Source organism: Manduca sexta, chromosome 13, assembly GCF_014839805.1.
Source record: "Manduca sexta isolate Smith_Timp_Sample1 chromosome 13, JHU_Msex_v1.0, whole genome shotgun sequence".
Taxonomy (NCBI): domain Eukaryota; kingdom Metazoa; phylum Arthropoda; class Insecta; order Lepidoptera; family Sphingidae; genus Manduca; species Manduca sexta.
The window spans coordinates 10856295-10878121 of NC_051127.1; the positions used below are offsets into that span (position 1 = coordinate 10856295).

The 21827-nt window shown below is 32.9% G+C and overlaps 3 protein-coding genes across 4 annotated transcripts; 1 reads left to right on the forward strand and 2 right to left on the reverse strand.

Moving 5' to 3' along the window:
• The first annotated feature begins 311 nt into the window (after positions 1–311).
• LOC115443396 (cystathionine beta-synthase) lies at positions 312–11632 on the forward strand. Its single transcript, XM_030168771.2, has 10 exons — positions 312–693; positions 793–899; positions 1103–1273; positions 4435–4616; positions 5180–5419; positions 6425–6557; positions 6889–7063; positions 8426–8560; positions 10988–11178; positions 11340–11632. The coding sequence occupies exons 1-10, from the start codon at positions 605–607 to the stop codon at positions 11426–11428; spliced, it is 1512 nt and encodes a 503-aa protein (XP_030024631.1). The 5' UTR covers positions 312–604; the 3' UTR covers positions 11429–11632.
• Positions 11633–13872: 2240 nt separating this feature from the next.
• On the reverse strand, positions 13873–16097 carry LOC115443395 (polyglutamine-binding protein 1). The gene has a single exon (XM_030168770.2). The coding sequence runs from the start codon at positions 15954–15956 to the stop codon at positions 15129–15131; it is 828 nt and encodes a 275-aa protein (XP_030024630.1). The 5' UTR covers positions 15957–16097; the 3' UTR covers positions 13873–15128.
• Positions 16098–17227: 1130 nt separating this feature from the next.
• LOC115443390 (putative uncharacterized protein DDB_G0282133) lies at positions 17228–21673 on the reverse strand. Of its 2 annotated transcripts, none has more exons than XM_030168764.2 (4): positions 21184–21673; positions 19472–20847; positions 18524–19406; positions 17228–18250 (listed from the first exon to the last, which is right to left on the reverse strand). In XM_030168764.2, exons 1-4 carry the CDS (start codon positions 21359–21361, stop codon positions 18207–18209), a joined length of 2481 nt encoding a protein of 826 aa, XP_030024624.2. In that variant the 5' UTR covers positions 21362–21673; the 3' UTR covers positions 17228–18206. The 2 variants fall into 2 exon arrangements, with proteins under 2 accessions (XP_030024624.2, XP_030024625.2); XM_030168765.2 differs by having other exon boundaries at positions 18497–19406.
• Between the last annotated feature and the right edge of the window lie 154 nt (positions 21674–21827).

Consider the following 21827-nt stretch of genomic DNA (forward strand, 5'->3'; position numbering starts at 1 on the left):
GTTTGAGCTGACTTTGGTTATTGAGTATAACATGAGATTACATAGTCCCTCCTATGAAACCGAGATCGCAGCAGATATCATCACTTTTTGAAAGGACTGTGGTGAAGTAGGTATCGATTGCTAAGCCAGATTTTACTGGATCGCTTCTTTTGGATATTATTATGAGCTGAAATATTGTTTTCGTTAGACATACAACATGGAAGCAATATCGCTATCGATACTTGGAACATTAAAATCGATATATCAAAATGTATATCGAAACATCAATTAGAATATCGATATTTTTTGACAAACATAATAAATTTGATAACGGGTGCTAACATGACGAAATGACGAAACTAAATTGAGACGACAGATAACGCTGAAATAAATGTCTAAAGCACTATCTATAATTCTCATATATTGGTGGATTGTGAGTTTGTGTGCGCGCACAAAACGCTTGTGACTCGTGCGCGTAAAACGTGTTTCACGTACACATTTTCTTTTCTTACTCAAGTTTATAATTGAATATAAATAAAATAAAATATATTTCGAACTTTAACTTCAGTTAATAAAATACTACTACATATTTTTCTTTGTAATACTACAAATAAATTTAATTAATATGGCTAACCATGTGCAAGTGAAAAATGGCATAGAAAATTCAAGACAGTTTTTCAATTTAAAAGAAATGTCCCACATAGTGAAAGTATTGTAAGTTTATATTGATATACTGTAGCAGAATTTATAAATATATGTCACATGTAGTTGACCGGAAGTTTAAAAATTAAAAGTTTTATTTTTTATTTTTAGGGACCAAAATCAGAAAGTTCATTCTGATATTCTTCAAGCAATTGGTAATACTCCTCTAGTTAAACTTACCAATATACCCAAACAAGAGGGCATCAAATGTGATATGTGTAAGTTTCATGAGACATAAAGCACCCTTTTGTGATTTTCCTAATATATTTTATATCAAAATTTATTATAATCATGAATAAGAATTGAAAATATATTACCCTGTGTTTAATATTCCACATTATAAAATATGATATCTAATATAATCTACAAACTTTTCTTATATGCTAATATTGTAATATATTTATTTAATGCTATGTTTTAGATGCCAAATGTGAATTCCTGAACCCAGGTGGTTCTGTGAAGGACCGCATAGCAAACAGGATGATTGTAGACGCTGAAAAGAAGGGTCTATTAGTAGCAGGCAAATCTGTTATTATTGAGCCTACCTCTGGAAACACAGGCATTGGCCTTGCTCTTGCTGCTGCTGTTAGAGGTAAGGGAATAATCACACAATATCTATTTTAATGTTCAAAATTAAACATTAAATAATGTCATGATTAAATTTAACTTCTAATAAAACACTTATTTTTCATGAATAATAATAATAATAAATATTTTATTTTTCATGAATATTGTTACTCAAATATATTTTTTTTTAAAAAAGGAATTAAAGATAAAAAAATATTTAGATGATAAATTGACACAATTTCACTAGTATTTAGCTCTTATAAAAAATAAATATGAGCTTAAAACAGGCTTAAGTGAAAGCCTTATATCATACAAAATAGCATATAAAGTAAAGATAATTTATGTTCAATCATAATATTTTTCACATTTTATGTTAGTCAAAAGCCCTGTTTTTAGGACTTTTTGAAAAATGTACATATTAAATTACTTGGACAGACTGCCATAGCCATAATTACTTAAGAACCCTATACATAAGCAACATACAGCAACAATGCTGTCAAACTAAACATTTTGTTTGCACTTTTGATTCTTTTAAGTTAAAAGCGACGTAACCACGTGACATCAGGTAGGTAATCAGGTAAATACTAAATTATTATCGATTTACGAAAATTGGTATTACTTAGTGAACTTATAACTCAACAAGGTTAGTTAGATACAAGTTAAATTCGTATTAAAAATAAACAAAATTGGCCGTCATTTGTTTAAGGTAAACTTAATTTTTTTCCGTATATTTTGACCTTCGATATGAAATTGGAATTTCTACCTGTTCGATACATCTACATAAGTACTCAATACCTTTAAATACTAGGAGTTGTGCACAGTTTCGTCCGCGCCAAAAATGATTCGTGGATTAAAAGTCCTCCAATGACGGCCATGGATGTTTGGTACCGACATACCTACTTAACCGATTGTTTTATTGCCGCGAATGGGTACCTTCCATTACTCTTTATTTTTTGCCAAAGCTACTTAGTAAATTTTTTAGGGTTCCGTGGTCAACAAGTAACCTTTAGGGTAAACTATACAATGATTGGCATTTTAAGGATTTCCTGAGCGTTAAGTGGCAATCTTTTACAATTTGATATGTCTACATTTGGAACACTACTAAATGTTTTCCTTTGGTCTATATTCTGTGTTCTTAAATAAAAATGCATTTAGAGTTGAAATCACGTAGTTTTAATAAAAGTAATGAAAATCTATACTTAAATCAATCAATCTATAAAAAATCAAAAGTACAATAATTATAGCTCCACGAGTACAGTGATTATCACACGAGAATAAGTCATTAACGCTAAGTTTTCATTACGATTTTTCTCATTTGCATTTTAACATGTTTCATTATAAAAAGGTATTATAAAAATAACAATTAATTAACAAAGTTTATAAATAACTTATACTCTATAAAGATGAATCAGGAAAACTTAGGGAATAGTAAAGAAACATCACCTCTAGTTACTTTTGGCATTAAAGTACTTATGTGAAATTGTAAAAAATATATCCACTAAGTCAATGACGTTTTACAACTAGACGCGTCATACACTAACAAAATGGCACATAAAAACGGCGCACTATTTGCTATATTCACGTACCTGTACATATAATTACAAATTGGCTCGAAGAAAGAATAAAAAGATTCATAATACATTCGTTAGAAAAAGATATATATACATCGACGGTTACGTAGCAACGTTAGCGCCGCACGCTCATTGGCTGGTAAGTCGGGCAATTACCTTACTTTCGTCTTGCCAGTATTGAGCTCGGACAACGTATCTATGTAATAAAAACATCTTAGAACTAAGTAATAATATTTTTTTTATTAGCAAGTGCCAGTAGTACATTGTACTACTGCAGTGGATGTCAATCATTGGATTGAGATCCACTATGACGACATTAATTATTGGCACAATATTTTTGTAGTAATTAGCAGTGCCAAAAATGTATACCAAAGCAAGTATTGTAAAATATGAAAACAATGTAAATTCCTAGACATCATCGTATTATTGCTTTAGCAATGTCAGTAAAAAAAAATAAAAGTAATATACCCTAAACGAAATCGATTGGTCGGCACAGATGCTAATTAATTGTATTATTGTTTAAATATTAAAGCAATAGTTTGTTAACTCTATTATTTTAAAATTATATCGAAAAGATATGCAACAAACTACTGCAAAGGATTAATGATTGCATAACCAATCATAAAAACATAATAACCTTAAGACTTCAAGTATTATTCAAAGTAATAATCGTTTAATCTCACGTTTTACGTGTTTTTTTGTCTAGCGTTACCAGACAGACGTTTTAGAAGAAGTTTCGTCTCGTCAATGGTTTAGCTCATAGAATTAGTAAATAGACTAGAAAGCCTTAATTTTGCATGGATTTCCGTATCGACTAAGCCAAAAATGGTGGAACAAAATCTTAAAAATATTTTTTTGGGTATCTCCCCTACCCCTGAAGTGGTTTAACCTTTCTTGTTTATCCCATGATGTCAGATGCCTTTGGGTAAGTCGTTCAAAATACAGCGGGTAAATCATGAAGCAAATAAATTGTATCATACCCAATTATTATCACAAAATACATATAAATTGGGTCTTATATCGTTATGAATAAGTAAAGTAAATAAGCCTATAAATTTTAAGTTATTTTCAATGTTAGTCATTATACGATAAAACTTTTTTCCTGATCAAGCAAGATTTATACTATCTGCCATATCAACGCGAATGCGGATCTTTATTCGGATTTTTATAGAATTCAGACTATCATACGCGATAACTTGTAAGATACCACTATCAATTATTTACATACTAAGGTTCCTGAGCAGAATGAAATCTCTTTGGGATTTGTTACGAACGTCACAGCTACTGCTCACTGAAGTATAAAATTTAATAGGATACTTATTTCCGACCATATAAGTCTTTATACTTACTATTTTATTATAATATATGGTATCAGTCATCTAGTATGGCCTACAGAACCCTGTTAAAGCTTAACCTAAAATGTTATTGATTAGATAATACCTATATAAAGTAAAAACCTAATGTCTTTCTAATTATCATTTTACAAATGACGTTTTTTTATCCAGGCTCATGAAACATTTTACATAGGATTAGTAATAAAAACTAAACTTCATTAAGGCAACTTTAGAATAACATGTTGACCCTTTCAAAATTCAGTATCCTTATTTATCAACAGGCTACAGGTGTATAATAGTATTACCGGAAAAAATGTCTGATGAGAAAGTCAACACACTTATTGCGTTGGGTGCCGAGATCATCAGAACGCCGACAGAGGCAGCCTGGGACTCGCCAGATAGTAACATAATGGTAGCGCGTCGTCTCGCTAAAGAAATACCAGACGCTGTACTATTAGATCAGGTTATTGTGTTTCTTTTTGTTTTATTTTTCGTTTGTATTTAAGTTGTTATTAAATTGGGGAATTTTGGAAATGTTAAACCGCGATTATACAATTACGTCCACTTGTTCATCTTTTTATTATTTATCATTCTAGATCGTCTAAGCTTTACCTTCATAAAGATTGATAGATATCGTAGTTTTAAGACTTAAATTAGCCCTATTGGAATGAAATGTTTTACTTGTTAAAACATATATTTCCTGACTATACATATTTATTGTCTGAGAATCAAGAGTGTAAAACTGGAAAAAGACCCGCCTACAAAACTAATGTGGCGGAACGGCAGTTTTTTTTAAATGGCATTGTTGTAGCATTTAGCCTATTTTTATTGAACCCGAAATACATTATGTGATCTCACAATAAAAGCCACCGCCCTCCAAGTTGACTACTGCTGTTGGTCGCATCGATCACAATACCATCCCAAGCAGAAATGTCATTCGTCCGAAATAACTGATTTTCTAAATATTAAAACAACTTTGATGATATTAATATCGTTTAACACTGTATTTTTATTGGTCCTCAATAGTATAACAATCCTTGCAACCCTCTGGCACATTACGACGGTACTGCAGAAGAGATCCTCTGGTCTTTGGATGATGACATTGATATGGTGGTAATTGGAGCGGGTACCAGCGGCACCATCTCGGGTATTGGACATAAAATAAAAGAGCGTTGTCCCAAATGCATCGTAGTCGGCGTGGACCCTTATGGTTCAATTCTGGCTCAGCCTGAAGACTTGAATAAGACTGATGTTCAAATATATGAGGTAAGAAAACTTGTAACATTCAACAGCGCTTAATGAAGTCATCATTAATTAAACCTCCACAAACACACACGTAAAAACGTGAGTACTGAAAAGTATCAAAGTTTTAAAGGTGGCAATTGGCAACGCTTAAATTTGTCTCTAATTGTCCGGTGACTGGGTGACAGCGGTGTAGCATAGTTGAAACACAAGGGCGATGGCAAAGTGCCTAAAACCATTTAAAAATTTGTAACTTGTTGCATGTATCAGTACCTTAGGGTCGTGACACTTAGGGCCGTATTAATAAAATAAACTCACCTTTGAGTAGGATCTCAACTAGCCATCTAATGTATTGAACTATTTTATAAACCAAGCTTACGCTGTCGTTTGATATTTTAGATTTTTCTAATTCCGTTTACGAGCCAAGGGCATAGGTGCAATTGATATAAAGGACCAGCGCCTTAAATGTGCTATAGAAGAGCAAAGAAAATCATATTAGTATTCTAAACAGTTGTAGTATGTCATATAACAATCCACGTGCCATATTACAAATGCAAATATCGCATCGGTAATTATGCTGCTCTTGTGACCGAGCGTACAATATTCAATATAAACATTAAATATCATCAGCTGTTATTATTAAATGTTATTATTATTCGTCTTAATGACTTATCATGAATTATGCAAAACATTATGTAAATTAATAATTTGAGTTCTGTTATGTAACGTTTTACGCATGTTTTGTTACCAATGTATTTTTCTGTTTAATTGAATTTAATAACGTATATGCTAGGATTTAAGAACTATTTTCCCGTAACATGTTATGATTAGGAATCGGCAAACAATGAACACATCATGGAGTAAGCAAACACAAAGCAAACCATGTAATTTAAATGTAACGTTTGCAAAAAAATTAAGACAGCGTAATAACCCCGTAATTAATAAGAAACTGATTTAAGTAAATTTTGTTATGTTATGATTCAATCAATGATTATTTGGATTTATTCTTGTTTAATCTCTGTGTACCAGGTGGAGGGCATCGGTTACGATTTCCTACCGAATGTCCTCGATCGAACTGTAATTGACAAATGGATCAAAACTGAAGACAAAGCTTCGTTAAACATGGCGCGCAGATTGATAAAGGAAGAAGGATTGCTTTGCGGTAAAATATTTATATCTTCCGAAAAAATTATAAGGATGATAATAGTCTATGCATGATAACCACTTAGACGGGAATAGCTGTTACTCCTTATGAATCTCGACACTGCTATTAACTTTGGAATATTTACAATAGGAAGCAATTTAAATACTCTGATGCGGTTTGAAAGAACAGATATATTGTTAACATTTCTATTACAAGTATCGAAGGAATAAATAAAAAGTAAATATCATAATATCAAGCCTATTTTTAATCCAATTTTTATTATTTCTTCAGATACTCAGTGATGAGCTTGTAAATTATGTATGTTTCATATTATAAAGTTAATTTTTAGGTGGAAGCAGTGGCTCGGCTATGTGGGGCGCTATTCAAGCAGCGAAAACTTTAAAGGAAGGCCAAAAATGCGTCGTACTACTTCCTGACAATATTCGTAATTACATGACTAAATTTATTTCGGATCAATGGATGGAAGTACGGGATTTCAAGCCTACAGTCAAAAGGAATTTACAGTAAGTAATATGTATAGATCGGTGCGTAAATGTAATATTTATTCTCATTAGCGTTATTACTATATTTATGCTATGTGATTTTGCCATAAATTTCATCTAACATGCATGTTATAAACATTATAACATGCATGTTAGATGAAAGTAATCTGCATTGAAACCACCCATTAATGTCGAAATAATTTCTCAAAGTGGGTGCTGCGCTATCCCTAGAGCAAATGATGAAAATATGGAAAAAAATCACAAAGTTCTATTTTGTGTGCAGAATTACAGTTCGACAAATTCCAAATTTACTCGACAGAATCTGTAGTCGACCTTAAAAATGGCGACAATTAACTGATAGGAAACAGGAATCATAATAAAAATTGTTTTTGCCAGTTACGCAAATATTAATGTGGGTTAAAAGTTATCGCAATGTATTTTTATAAATGTCACGTTAACCATTTAAAATCTATAATTTTTTTAGAAGATTAATTAAAGGAGGAAGATAATTTTATCACTAGACGGGAACTACAAGATGTTTATGACGACGTAATGTATGAAAATTTAAATAATGTGTTATACCAAAAAGCCACTTTAGAACGATGCGACGTGTGTAGGTTCAATTTTTACAGTAAATTAAAAATCGTAATAACTGCAATAGTTCCATCATAATCAACTCAAAATCTATTCTTTACAAATGTTGATGGTATGGATATAGATTAAATCAGTGAGTGTGGGTACAAAGTCACATGTGAATATCTCGACATGGCTGACCTCTATATGAGATAACAAATTCTTTTAGGCTTTCTAAAAATAATTTCTATTTTCTGCTTTATGTCTATTCATGTGAAATCAACATCATGTGCACCCGGAAGGAGATAGGGGAGGGCAACTACCTCTACTTCCCCCTGGATTTTGTATTTCTACCCACCTTTATATGTAGCTACCGGTATTAATTTATAACCTACTAGTGGGCCCGGCAAACGTTGTCCTACCACCGCATTTTATGTAAGCTACCTTTCGTCTTTTAGGTCTCGATAACAATGGCATTTATCGGGTCCAAAATGATCCTAAAATTCAAGCTGGAACTTACTAACCTCTCATATAAATAATCATGGAAATAGGTTAGGTGATTTGAAAGATTAGCACGTATAGAAAAAATATTTTCATACAAAAATATCACCCAACTTGCCAAGTATTTCCGTCTTGCCAATCCATATCCTGATAATAACAAACACAACAATAAAGGAATACAAGCTGGTCGAACCGTTCACAAGTGATGCCCTTACATATGGCAACTGATTTTTATTTATGTAGGTATATATTTCGACAAAAAAAAATCCTGAAGTAATTTAATAAACAAATTTCGTGTCTTATTTCCAGATGGTGGGAAAACCCTCTAAGGAAAGATATAGTTCAGCCAATCCAAACCATACAACACACGAGCACGCCGGCGGAGGCGTTGTCAATGCTACGTAAATCGAACGCTCCCGTGTTAGCTATCGTTGATGACAAAGGGTAAGCAGCGTTGTACGCGCCTATAAAACAGTAAATTTACATGATTCTACTAAAATAAAATATTATTGAATATCTTAATTTTATCCAAGTCATGGTAATAATCTTGATTGTCCATGCTTCCAATTGTTAAGTACAAAAATAAAGACTATTATTGTATTGACAATTTGCTACAATTTGATAATGTTATATATTAGGTCACTACCTAAGCATTATTTCGCAAGCAATAGAGTCGAAACTGAATTTGACTGCATAAAAATTATGGCATTTCAATCCACCAATGAATAAGTGTTTGTAAAAATCAGCATCCAGCTTAGCTGAACTACTTCGTTTTTTACGTATATTTTATCATGAATAATACTAAATTTTATTATTATATATAAAAGGCTGAAATACTTATATGTACGTCCACGCAGACAACGATATAGGATAGTAAATAATAAAATTATTAATGGTGATCGTTTGTAACGGGCGATTCCGGGATGTCATGTATTCGATAAAAGTATAGATTCTCTCTACTTAAGTCGACTTCAGTCATAAACCAATAAACTATTCATTGTTGATAGAATTGGCCTAGCACCATTTAACACTAGGATGTTTTATACCTATAATTTTTTAAATTATTGCAAGGGCGTCACCAAGGGACAGGAGGCAGCCCCCCCCCCCCCCCCCCCCATATTCTAAAAAGTTACCAAATGTTAAGAAACCAAACGTAACGTACGTCGAAACTCGAATGAATTCACCAATTCCATTTCCAATATTCCGTACGTTCAATTACGCTCTGCTCTATGTTATTGTTAAAGAGGGAGAGACAATACAATACAAGTCATACTTTTATCATTATGATCGTCTTTATAATTATTTTATGTGTAATACAGTACAGTAGGCATGTCGTATAGCATAAAGCACCAGACTCAGCAACAATATTTGAACACTTATATGCACCATTGTAATTCACGGGTGTTTAGTTATTTGTTAAAAAAATTATAACATAAGTATTACTCTAAAGACATGTACGTTACGAAAAGGTTGTTAACGTAAAATCTGTCACGTCTCTTTTTCTTTCTTAAAAAAATAATTCCATTTATTATTGGATAGAACGAATGTATTAAGGCGATACCTCAAGGTCCATTTTCATAAATTTTGTTTCGGCTTTAATCTGGGTAACTAAACAAGTATTGGCAAGTAAAGAATTTAAATTCACGTCTAGTTAGTGATTAGTTCTCGCAGTTGAAAGAAAAACGTAAAAATAATTAATAATCATGGATATTTCGGCCTTTAAAATTTAATATGACGAAATTTTAAAGGCAGTAATATCCATGATTCTTAATTATTTTTACATTTTTCTTTCAACTGCGAGAACTAATCACTAACTAGACGTGAATTTAAATTCTTTACTTGCCAATACTTGTTTAGTTACCCAGATTAAAGCCGAAACAAAATGTATGAAAATGGACCTTGAGGTATCGCCTTAAGACAAACAAATAAAAACAGATGAGACAGGACGTTTCGTAAGAATATTTCGCATAAATCATGACATTAAATTGTAAATCACATCTCACTTTGCCCGACCCGGGATCCGAACCCAGGACCTCAAAGTGCTCCCGTACCGCGCATGCAGTACAATTATGCCACCGAGGAAGTCAGTAATTTATTTTTTGCACATATTATAATAATAAATAATTACATACACTTAAATAGTACAGGTAGATATAAGTACCACTTCCCCAAAATCCCGGTCCATCATGTTGATTGTATATTTCAATCAAAGATAATTATAATATAATAGTTAAGGAAAATTTTAAAACTGGGAAGCGAATATGTCTGTAAGGAATTTCTGGCAGGTGCAGCAAGTTTTGTGTTAAAATGTGTAGTCTCAGAACTGTGTAGTAGTCTTTCAAAGTCTTTATGAAGTTTGAACCATCGACCATCTAGTGTAATATTGTGAACCTTATTTAAAAGTTACAATATATGTCAATTTTTTACAAAGTGCACTAAATTTTATACGCAAAAATGTCATTTAATGACAATCAAAATAAAATTTATAAATTCTAGTAAAAAGCTAAAATTACAAATGATTCTGCACCGCACATGTTATAACTACAAATGAAATAATTTAAACTTCTAATGTTTGTCTTGTTTCTGTGCTTAATCATATACATATACATTGTTATATTTTTCCTTGATCATTTAATGCATGAAAGTCAAACAGTTCCTTACTAGAAGTTGTGGACAATTATTATTATTTTGTTTAAACACACAATTTGATGTTAAAGTGTTTAATTTCTATGTAACAGTTAAGGAAATAGCGCATACGAAATCAATAATGATTAAATATTTCAAATGAAGTTGTGGGTACTATTTGCATGAACATACACTGGTGCGTGTAAATGGTTTGTGAACAAATCCTTACTGTAATTGTTGTTTCAGTTGCATTACCGGCGTATTTACTGCCGACAACGCCCGTAAGAGAATAGCCAACTTGATGGGATCCACGGCGGAACCTTTACAAAACTTCAGTATCAAAAAGTATTACAAAGTTGACGTCGCTGACAAACCTACTCTTGGATTAATATCTAGAATATTGGACATTGCGCCTTTTATTGTTGTCACTCAATCAGGTATTAATATAAATCACGGTGACAGTTACTTTTGGAAAGATAATCTGACATTGCAATCATATGATATTTACGAATCGGCTAGATTCTATATCACCGAACTTCCATGGGTATAGTAATTATAATAAATTAAATAAATATTTAATAAGAATGCTTATTTACAGATCTGCTACATAATGAAAAGCCGTTAGGTGTGGTGACGGCGGATGATCTGTTGTTGGGCATCACAGCAGGACAAGCGAATGGCAATTAAAATAGAGAAATATTTAGTTTAAATTGAGAATTTAAGTTTTATTGTGGTGAAATGATTTTAGCAATAACACAATTATAGGGCATGGATCTGCATTTCTTTAAATATGCATTTAATTTGTAAGTGGGTAGATTTAACGTTGCCCATATCTTTTATTTATAAACTTATAAAAACATATTAAAAAGTTTTATGATACACATTTTCAAATTTTTTGTTTCAATCCCTTTAAAAATACCACTGTTATACATTACTAGGTACCTTTTACCCGTGACTTCCCCTCCATGATATTTTTTCCAGGATTAAAAGTTCCTGTTAGTAAACGAAATTTTAATATTGGTTCAGCAGTTCCAGGAATTAGCCCTTGCGAATCTACAAACTCGTAATTCCTTTTTATATTAGTACTATATTTTGCTCATGGCATCGCCTGCGTGAAGGAGTTTTCCGGGATAAAAGTTCCACTCTATATTTTACTGGGATAGAAAGTAGTCTATAACTTTCCTACGGCCTTAAACAATCTCCATACCAAATTTTATAAAAAATAGTTCAGTAGATATTGCGAAAATCGATATCATACAGACTAGTGATGTAACGAATATCATTTTTTGAACATTCGCGAATGCGAATGCGAATATCTGCTACCGACATTCGCGAATGCGAATGCGAATGTTTAGTTTTTGTTCAAATTTGGCGCCAATTTTCTATGATGATTATCTAAATTTTATTATTATCTAAGATGATAATTATCTAAACATTAAAAAGTTATGTAAAGACTGATAAAAAAATTATAAAATATATTGTTTTTGTTTCTTTCAATTGCTTTTAATTTCTTAGTTGCTATTGTGTTACAAGTTCTATGGGGAATTACATTTTTAAGCTTTATTAAAGTAAACGAAATAATTTTGTTTATTTTTAAAGTTTAATATTCCTCTACTCAAGTTTAATTACTAACTGAAAACATGGTAAAAATAGTTAATTAATTGGTATGTTTTAAGAAAGAGAGGTATTTTTCTTTGAGAGTCTATAATTTTTTGTTTATTTGTTTAGACTATATTTATAGTTTATTGTAGAAGTATATTGTTTTAGTTTAGATTTTGATTTTATTAACCTACTATTACACACACAGTATTACGAATATTATCTCGGAAGGGGTATGCAAAGGCGCAACCAGGGCACACACTTTTCGCCAAGTGTGTTCCGTCTAATAGTGTGACAGGGGCGAGCCTATCGCCATGTCGGGCACAAATTTCACACTCCGGGCTGATACTGAGCAGAAAAATCCAAATATCACTTTGCCCGATCCGGGATTCGAACCCAGGACCTTAGAGCGCTGCCGTACCGCACATGCAGTAGAACTATGCCACCGAGGCAGTCTACTATTATCTTCAAATATATTTTTTTCTGATATTGACATTCGCAAAACATTCGTAGAAATTTTGCGAATGCGAATGCGAATATCCAAAAATATGCGAATATTCGCGAATGCGAATATTCGTTACATCACTAATACAGATGGACAGAAAAGGGAACTCTGTTTTATAATATGTAAAGGTAGCCATAAAGCATGTTCATTGTTGTAGCCCGTTGTAGCTTCAGCGGAGGTTTTGCTGGTTCTGGTGGACCCCATGTTTGTTTCGTAGAATGATTGTATTACAACTACCGCCCAGCCATCGCGAGGGGCGTCTGGACAGTTATGTAGGGGTCACCAGTCACCGGCCACTTACGACCCCTATCAATATTATTTACCTACATTGATAGGTGAAGTCAAGCCAACATTTTAGTAATTACTATCAAACCAGATAAATTTTCGTGGATACCCGCTTACGAATTGTGAACCCCCATTTTTGGTCAAACCAACGTAGACCCCCGCCAAGTCTCCCGTGGTACCCTAAAGGTCCACCTGGACCACTTTGGGAATCAATAAACTACAGTGTTCGGCATGTTTGCAAATAAATAAAAAGCCCGTGTTCTCTTTGGCGTGAAACGAAGTAGTATTTATTCCTTTTGACGACTTTCAACCAGGCATAGTCGGCACACGCAACCCCCATTCCAAAGAGCGGGAGACAACAATCAGTCGTCTGCCAGGTGCCCCTGCTCCTTTTGTCGGAGAAAGGAGTCTTATCAGAACATTCCCGCACCCGCACATATAGTTGGCTCCATCAACTTGAAAGTGCTGCATTCTTGATGAGATGAAGTACGGTCTTGGTTGCCCTTTGCTACTGCCCTTCACCCTCCCACTCGCTTTCCGAACAAAAACCAGAAATCTTATCGTACTTCTCCTTTTTTACTTCTTATCTTACTATATATTAAAAATGTTAGGATGTGATAGAAGTAAACCCAAACAACACAACATATTATGATAAAATTTGGAATACAGATAGACCAACTCCTGGATTATCATAGTTTTTAACCCGGTAATGATAGGCATAGGAAATATTAAAACAAAAATGTATAAATAAATAAATATTACAATTTGTTATTTTGATTCTTTAAATAGGTGGCGCTGGCGTGCACATCCCGCTATGGATCGCTACAGTTTCTTGGGGACTTACAACGAGACTGACTTTTCACGGATAAAGCATCGAGCAACACCTAGTATTATACATTAAGTATATATTTATTTGGCGACAATATTCATTCAAAGGAATTAAGGCTCCAGCCATACAATATAATTTCCCTATTGAACATATGACCCGCCAGTCCCCGCCGATAATAGTCGAATAACTAGATATACTACAATAATTCTGTGCCCATTTTTTAAATACCTTTATAGGAGATCAGTACAAATATCTAAGCAGTTTTAATTATCTTTATTGCATATTTTGTAGTACTTAATTCTTAAATTTTATCAATAAGACATTTTACAAGTAATTACTAAATATATTTAGATGTGTATGAAATAGTTAAATTACATTACATAAGTATTCAGACATTTTCATGAAACAAACAACATGGTCACTTACCAAGTCACCTCACTATGAATATTCAAGGATATTCAAGATGTTTGATTTGTTTTCTTATTCAGGTTAGCTCGAAACAGAATAATGTACAAATGTTGGGAACACCATTAAAACAAACTGAAAATTCCCCATCGATTCTGCATAACATGCAAAAAAATTTTCATGGTCAAAAAAAAGTTTTTAGGTACCTATGTTTTTTTTTATTTTTCCACAAAAATATTTTATCATAAAAATTATTTAGACAAAACTGTAGAATTTTAAATATCTATAAAAATTGTTCTTACACTTCTTTCTAAGATATAGTATATAAACTAAAAAAAGGCTTTAATCATGTATTGAGTTAGATGGAAATAATTTTGTTAAAATATTCATAGGAATATTTTAACTATCGCCATGTCTGAATTGTTCCACACACTATCGCCTTAGACATGGCGATAGTGTGTGGAACAATTAATTTTGTCTAATCTATTTTTATGATTAAATGTAGTTTTTAATAATGCAAGAAACCCATACTTATGAACTTTGACCATAATTTTTTTGTGCATGCATATATTGTTTATTGAGGTTTTTCCAACAATCATACCAACATTGAGCTTTATGTGAATTTCTGTTAACTTGAGTGACTATTTTCACCAGACATTAAGATGACACTGACACTAAGGTGTTGATAAAGTATATGGATTTTTTTACATTATTTAGAAATAATACAAATAATATTACAATCAATATAGAATGAAATTATTTATCTAAGGTGACAATGGGGGTGAATGTTGTTTAGCATTTGCTGCTAAAATGGCTCCAGGCGTTGGGTAGGGGCGCATTTGGTACAAGGACCCTGAAGCAGTTGTGTCCACTCCGGTCTTAGCATGTGTGTCAAGGCCTGAAGTCCAATTGCCCCTAGGGACATCAGAATATGCAGCCGGGTCCATTGGATCTAAATCATTGTCCTTGACCCTTGGCCGTTTCTTATCTCTGTGATGTACCATGTCTTTATCCTTTTCTTTTCTGTCCCGTCGCTTTTCCTTGTGGTTTTGTTGTGGAACTTCCTGATCAGATGCTTCACTACTGTCATCACTCTCATCACCTTCTTTCATTAAACGCTCTTCACGCAAGTGAGCTGCACTTTCAGTGGGCACCGCGCGAGAATGTGCCGGTGGAAACCATGTAACTAAATTATTATGAATGTTCCAGAAGTAATGTTGTCCATATCCCTCATCATAAACTTCCTCCCATCCAGGCGGAAGAGGCCACAATTCTAAAACTTTGCGTTTTATTTCCAAATATTCTTCATCTGGCACATGACCTTGTTTCCAGCGTTTAACGCAATATTTGGAGCACTCATGGTATATGTTGCTTTTGTTGGGACAACCTTTGTGACCTTTAATGGGATCAACATTAACGCCTTCTATTCCTTCCCAGAATTTTTCATTATTTTGTTCTTCTGGCTTGTTGTCGTAGTCCTCTGCTATAATCTCTTCGTTAACTTGCGGGACGGGTACATCGTTGACTTCGGTTGTTGGTTTTAATAATCCTCTTTTGGCAAGACGTGCAGCTAATGCCGGCGGTAAAGGCATTGCGTTTAGCTTTTTAAATAGGTATTAATAAATTGAGATACCACAAATTGGGTATTTAAATATATCTTAATCCACTATACTAAATATTTGCTCAATGATGACATTTGAATGTGATGACATTTGACAACTAGTGATGATACCTTAGGTACTTAACCACCAGAGACTCACCTATATCAAATTGGCATAATGAACAATTGCCATACCATACAGAGTCAGGGTATCGATTCTGAGGTTCGATAATATCGATAGGTGTATATGAAAATTTAATCTATATATTTGCAACCGTAACTTATCGTATTTTGTTAAAAATGTAATGGACTACGTCCACTGGCCGGGATGGTGTCGAGAGGAGCGGCGAAATGATGATTCTTGGGAAAAAAAGTCTTTTATTTTTTATAGATAATTATATGATCTAGTTTTGTATAGAGTGGCAACAGACGTTTATGTTATGGCATTCTACACAATTATGCCTGCCTATTTAGCTGCTGCTAAGAAAGGAACACGTGCGTAGCAAACTATTGAAAAAAACTACTTTTTTTCCCTCTCTAAGCACATTGCATGCACGAAGCAGTGTGAGATTTGTCATAATTAAAGATCTTGCCGAGATCCTGGGTTAAATAAATCGGGAAGGATCAGACCAAAAAAGATTCTGACTGGGTTTTTCCAACCTGAAAATTACTCATTTGCAGCTCGGAGTCAAGAAGTTGGCGATGTAATACACTCGTGCCTCGAAATACATGTAAAGCCGTTTGTCCTGCACCTGATTTTTTGCTCGGTCATGTCAAATTGCCGTCTCACCAGATTACGAGAGTGAAAGAACAGAGTGCACCTACCTATGTATTGCGCATGCATTTTTGCACTATATCTCCTGCGTACCTGGCTAATCTCCACTGATATTGGCTAAAATTCGGCTAGGAGGAAGTCAAAAATCATAATATAAGGAAGTAAAGAAAAATTTAATTTATTAATTGCGGTTGAATTTCGACTACTAGGCAACCTCTAGTTATTATAATTGAAGGGCCAGATAGATGTCAACAAAACTTGTGATATATTTTTTACACCTAGAAGCCGGTTGCACAATTACCTTTATAAATTAAAATTTATCCTGAATGTTAATAAGACCTTTCCTTAAGCAATATGGGTTATTTAAAAAAGAAACATTTGTTTCAGGTACGTTAACCGTTATTATAATATTAGATAAATGTTTAATTATAAATCTTATAAAGGTATTATGGATGTTAGGGTTTATAGGAGTACAGTAAAACAAAAAATATTTTTAAATTATATATATGTATATAGATATATATAATAAATGTTTAATCGCAAAGTACAGCCAGCATCAGATACATGTCAGCAGTTAAGTTATAAAAATAATTGAAAACATCTAACATACACAATATTGCACGCAAGCTACTCACTCAATTATATCTAACCACATATGCCAAATATTCCATATTTATCAACATGTATTTAGAAATTCCTACGCAGCTATAGTGTTCATAAATATCTCAGATTTTAACTTCATATCCTTATGTAATTATATACAACTTTAGTGATTATCCCATTTCTCTACACAGATACTTGGTTGCAATTTCATAACAGCCAGATACTAGTAACATCATGTACTTATAATTATAAGACTTATTATTTTATTTTAATTAAACTGCGTAGCCTTTTATAAATTAATTTACAGGATCGCATATAGCATGATAATTAAACCTTGGGATTGAAAGGTGCCAGTCTAATATTTTTGTTGGAACTCCTCAAAGAAAGACGATACGCTATATAAATTTATTTATTTGTAAATCTAACATCTTGTTTCATATAAATAAAAATAAGTTAGTACAAGATACAAATAAAAACGTTTAATGAAATATATAAAAAAAATTATACAATATTATAAAAATAATCAAGTTATAAAATAACATGCTGTATAATCACACTCTGTTTTAAATTTTACGAGATATTTATGATTACTTAGATGCATAATGTTGTTTCCATAAACTCGTTTAGTAGGCACTCAGGTACGTGTGAGCAAGTAGATTGCGGAAAATATTTTCGGCTCAATAACATTATGATAATTAGTAATTGATGAAGACATTTTAGTTTATTGAGACACGTTTGGTGCTTACTAATATCTGACACAGACAATGTTTTGAGTAATAGATGTGTTTATCACAAATAATTAACATTGCTTGCATATTTGTGCATCCCCTGTTTTAATTTTTTGTGCGCAATAATAATCTTGATTTATTTATTCCAAATCAAAAAATAAACGAGTACGGCCTTGAATTCTGAAAGAGAAATTTATCATCATTTATTCTTTTACGTAAGAAAACCAGTATGTACACATACAAAAGCATCCACTTTCAGGTCTAATCTTATCTCTAATTTACTATCAGTTGATTTCTTAACAAGAGATGTAATTATTGTAGTAAATTTAATAGAAAAAAATCAGCTACACTTAGTGTAAATATAGGAAACCTCTATTAAAAGAAGCTACGATGCAACGACCTTGTTAGGACAGAAATAATTATCACCTGATAATAGAAGATGTCCTCACTCACCACGGACGACTGATGTGCTACTGCGCGACACGTTTGTTGGAAGCACTACATCATGAAGTTCCCCGGAATGCATCAATTTAGTAATATTGCTAGATTCTGGCAAATGTTGACTATTATCTGATGTGAATGGAGTCACAACATCCATTTCGTCTGAACTCATTTTTGTTAAAGAGTTCTTCTTACGTGTAATATTTGTTGTAGAATCTGGAACGCTAACCTCTAAAGATTCGACAGGGTCATCTTGGATGACAGAAACATCAGGTACAATAGTAGTTTTATCAGTGTGATCATTGTCACTTGCTAAATTATTATCATTGGTAATCGCACCACTAATTAGCACTTCTTTTGTGGAATCGACATCCTCGCTTAATTTGCCACTATTATTACTGGGCGGAGATATCGATTGAATCGCATCTTCTCTCTTTAACTGTTTTCTTGGTTCACTTTTATCATACCCAAGTGGATGTAAATTTATTGACGAGAGAGGACTGCCATCTAAGGACATATCCATGGATGTTACAATACTTTCATCATGACTTAACGATGGCATATTGCCTTCAGGCACAATATGTATATTAAGCACAGTTCTATTATTGTTTTGATTCTGATTAGTTTCATTGTCAGGCGATGACGTAACTGGATCATCAGAGTTCAATATCGAATTTGTAGAAGTAGTTTTGTTCGAGTTTAGTTTGTTTCTCACTAAAAAGCCCCGGATATGCGCTTGTATTATAGTAGCCGCACTGGATAGTGTGGAAGAATCATCAGTAGATAAAGATAAAGATTTCTCTTCGTTAACTGTTTGTAGCATGGTGTCCATTCTAGTTATACCCAACGATCTTCTTTCCTTTGTCGAATTGGAACTAGAATAACCATTTGCTTCCTGAAATGGTTAAATTTTGTTGAATTTTGATTTTTATTAACTAAATTTATATAAAATGTAATTACCTTATTATCTTCGTCTATAGAACTAGTATCATCATTAGAAGCTCTGCTTTTAAAGAGAAATGAACGAAAAACTTTTTGAATTGTAATAGCTGCAGTTTCGAGGTCCATGTTATTTGTTCCACGATCATCGCTTGAGACAATTCCTGTAGGGTTTTCAGGAGAAATATCTGTTGCTGGATGTATACTATTACTGCTCAAATATGAATGCTTATTATATTCGTCAATTTCAGATTCTCCATGATTTTCATCATCTTGTTCAGTCCTCTTTACATTACCTTTATTCAAAAATTGCAATTCAGAATTCTTTTGGTTTAAGTTAGTTGCAATATCAAATGTAGAACTAGCGACATCAGTGACACCAGTTAGGTTATTATCAATTTCTACTTTGTGGTTTTCTGTAACATGTGATTTAATATTATCATCAGCGTAATTTATAGAAGTCCCAAAATCATTTTCATTATTCTTAGACATGGACGTTGATATATTATCATTTTTAGTAAGATTATACGTAGCTTCTACTGTAATCATACCGTTGGTAAGGTTATCTTCAGGTACGGATTGTCTATTGGCAGGTATTTTAGATATCTTGTCATCAAATAAATCAACTTCTGAGATAACAGAAATATTATTTTCCGTTTCTTCTTTTATTTTAATATCCTTGATATTGCTTTTATTTTCATCAAGTTTAATTTCTTTATTGTCTATTGAATATTGTGACGAATATGACTTAATATTTTGAGTTATGGGCGGTATCCCCACATTATTTTCTCTTATCTCATTTTTCTCGGGCGTTTCAACTGCCGGTGGAATATATTCTACCTCAGCTTCATTCACTGCCATATTGTTATTGTTTTTTTCTTCTACATTTTTAGAAAGTCCTGGAATTTTAAATACTTTACTGCTGTCGTGAGATCCAGAAATATTTATGCATTCAGATGCATTGGTTAGTGTAGCGGGTAGAACATCAAAACTTTTGTCTAGGTTAGACTCAATTTTTTTTATATCGATTGCAGTGCTATTACTTTCTAATTCATTTATTGTTTGATTTACATTCTGATCAACTGATATTGTTGCTTCCTTTGTGACGGGAAATAATTCTTCGGATTTTATAATTTCATTATTTTCTTCACAATTAAATGGATTTGCGAGAGAATTATGAGATATTTCGATTTCGTCAAGGCGATTAGAAAATAATTCGTGAGTAACCGGCGCTTTAATTAAAGTAGATTGCGGCGGTAGTTTATTATCTTTGTCATCTATTTTGCTTAACAATTGCATTTCCTTGTCATATTTTCGCTGCCGATCTTGAGCACGCTGTTTGATTATAGCTTGAGCCTTTGATATTTTTTGTTCCAAATTTAAAGTCCGTTTTCCAGCTGAAATCACATTCATAATACTATAATCTAGTTTATTTTAATAAATAAAGATACAACATGTATATTATATCTTTGGTGTAGTGGAAGCGCAATTAGTCTGTGAAACTCGACAAGGTAACCTCCATTCTCAGCTTGAACAATTAAATTAAAATGATGTACTTTACGATACAAAAAAAAATAGGTCAATTGATCGGGATTGGAAACTGTACCCACTGTAAGCTTATCACATCACAGGACTGAAATAAGTTCAGCGAGCTGTATTTGCACTGGCTATGCCTTTGCTTACCCCCTCAGGGATAAAGATGGGAGTTAAATATAAATAAAAAATGTACATACTGGGTCCATCCCTTATTTCCAGCAGTTTTTGCATATGCGCGGCACAAAATTCATAAACGTTGGTTGTATTACATCTGAGAACTTCCTTTGTCATGCCTTCCATCAACTCCACTAATCCTGGCGGCATTTTCGGCACAGGCGTTGGCCTTGTATATGCACGAGATCCAGTCATTTTCATAATTGTGTATTAATTGATTTATAGGATTATTATAAATACAGTTAAGACAAAGTATAATTGTGAGATTTAGTTATTTAATACGTCTTTCCTGGTGGACCACATAGTGCGCAATGCAGGGTGTATTTCACTCAGGCTACGTTCAATTTGCAATGTTTGGTTCCAGTAGTCATGGTAATGGTGTATGTGTATACTGGCGTTGCCGGTGGCGAATATCGACCACACAAGAGTTCACCGTACTGTAGTTGCCAAGGTCTAACAAAGGTAACATTTAACGATTACATAGCCTTCCCCTACTCAATGTCTAGGCCATTACTTTCTCCACATGGTCGATGCAATAACGTTATCTTTGTCAACAGTTTCTCATTTATAAATGCAATAAAATTATCAAATTAATATTACGAATTTATTTACGTCTATGTAATAAAACTGTATAAAATATATAATACAGTATTTAAATTGCAATATT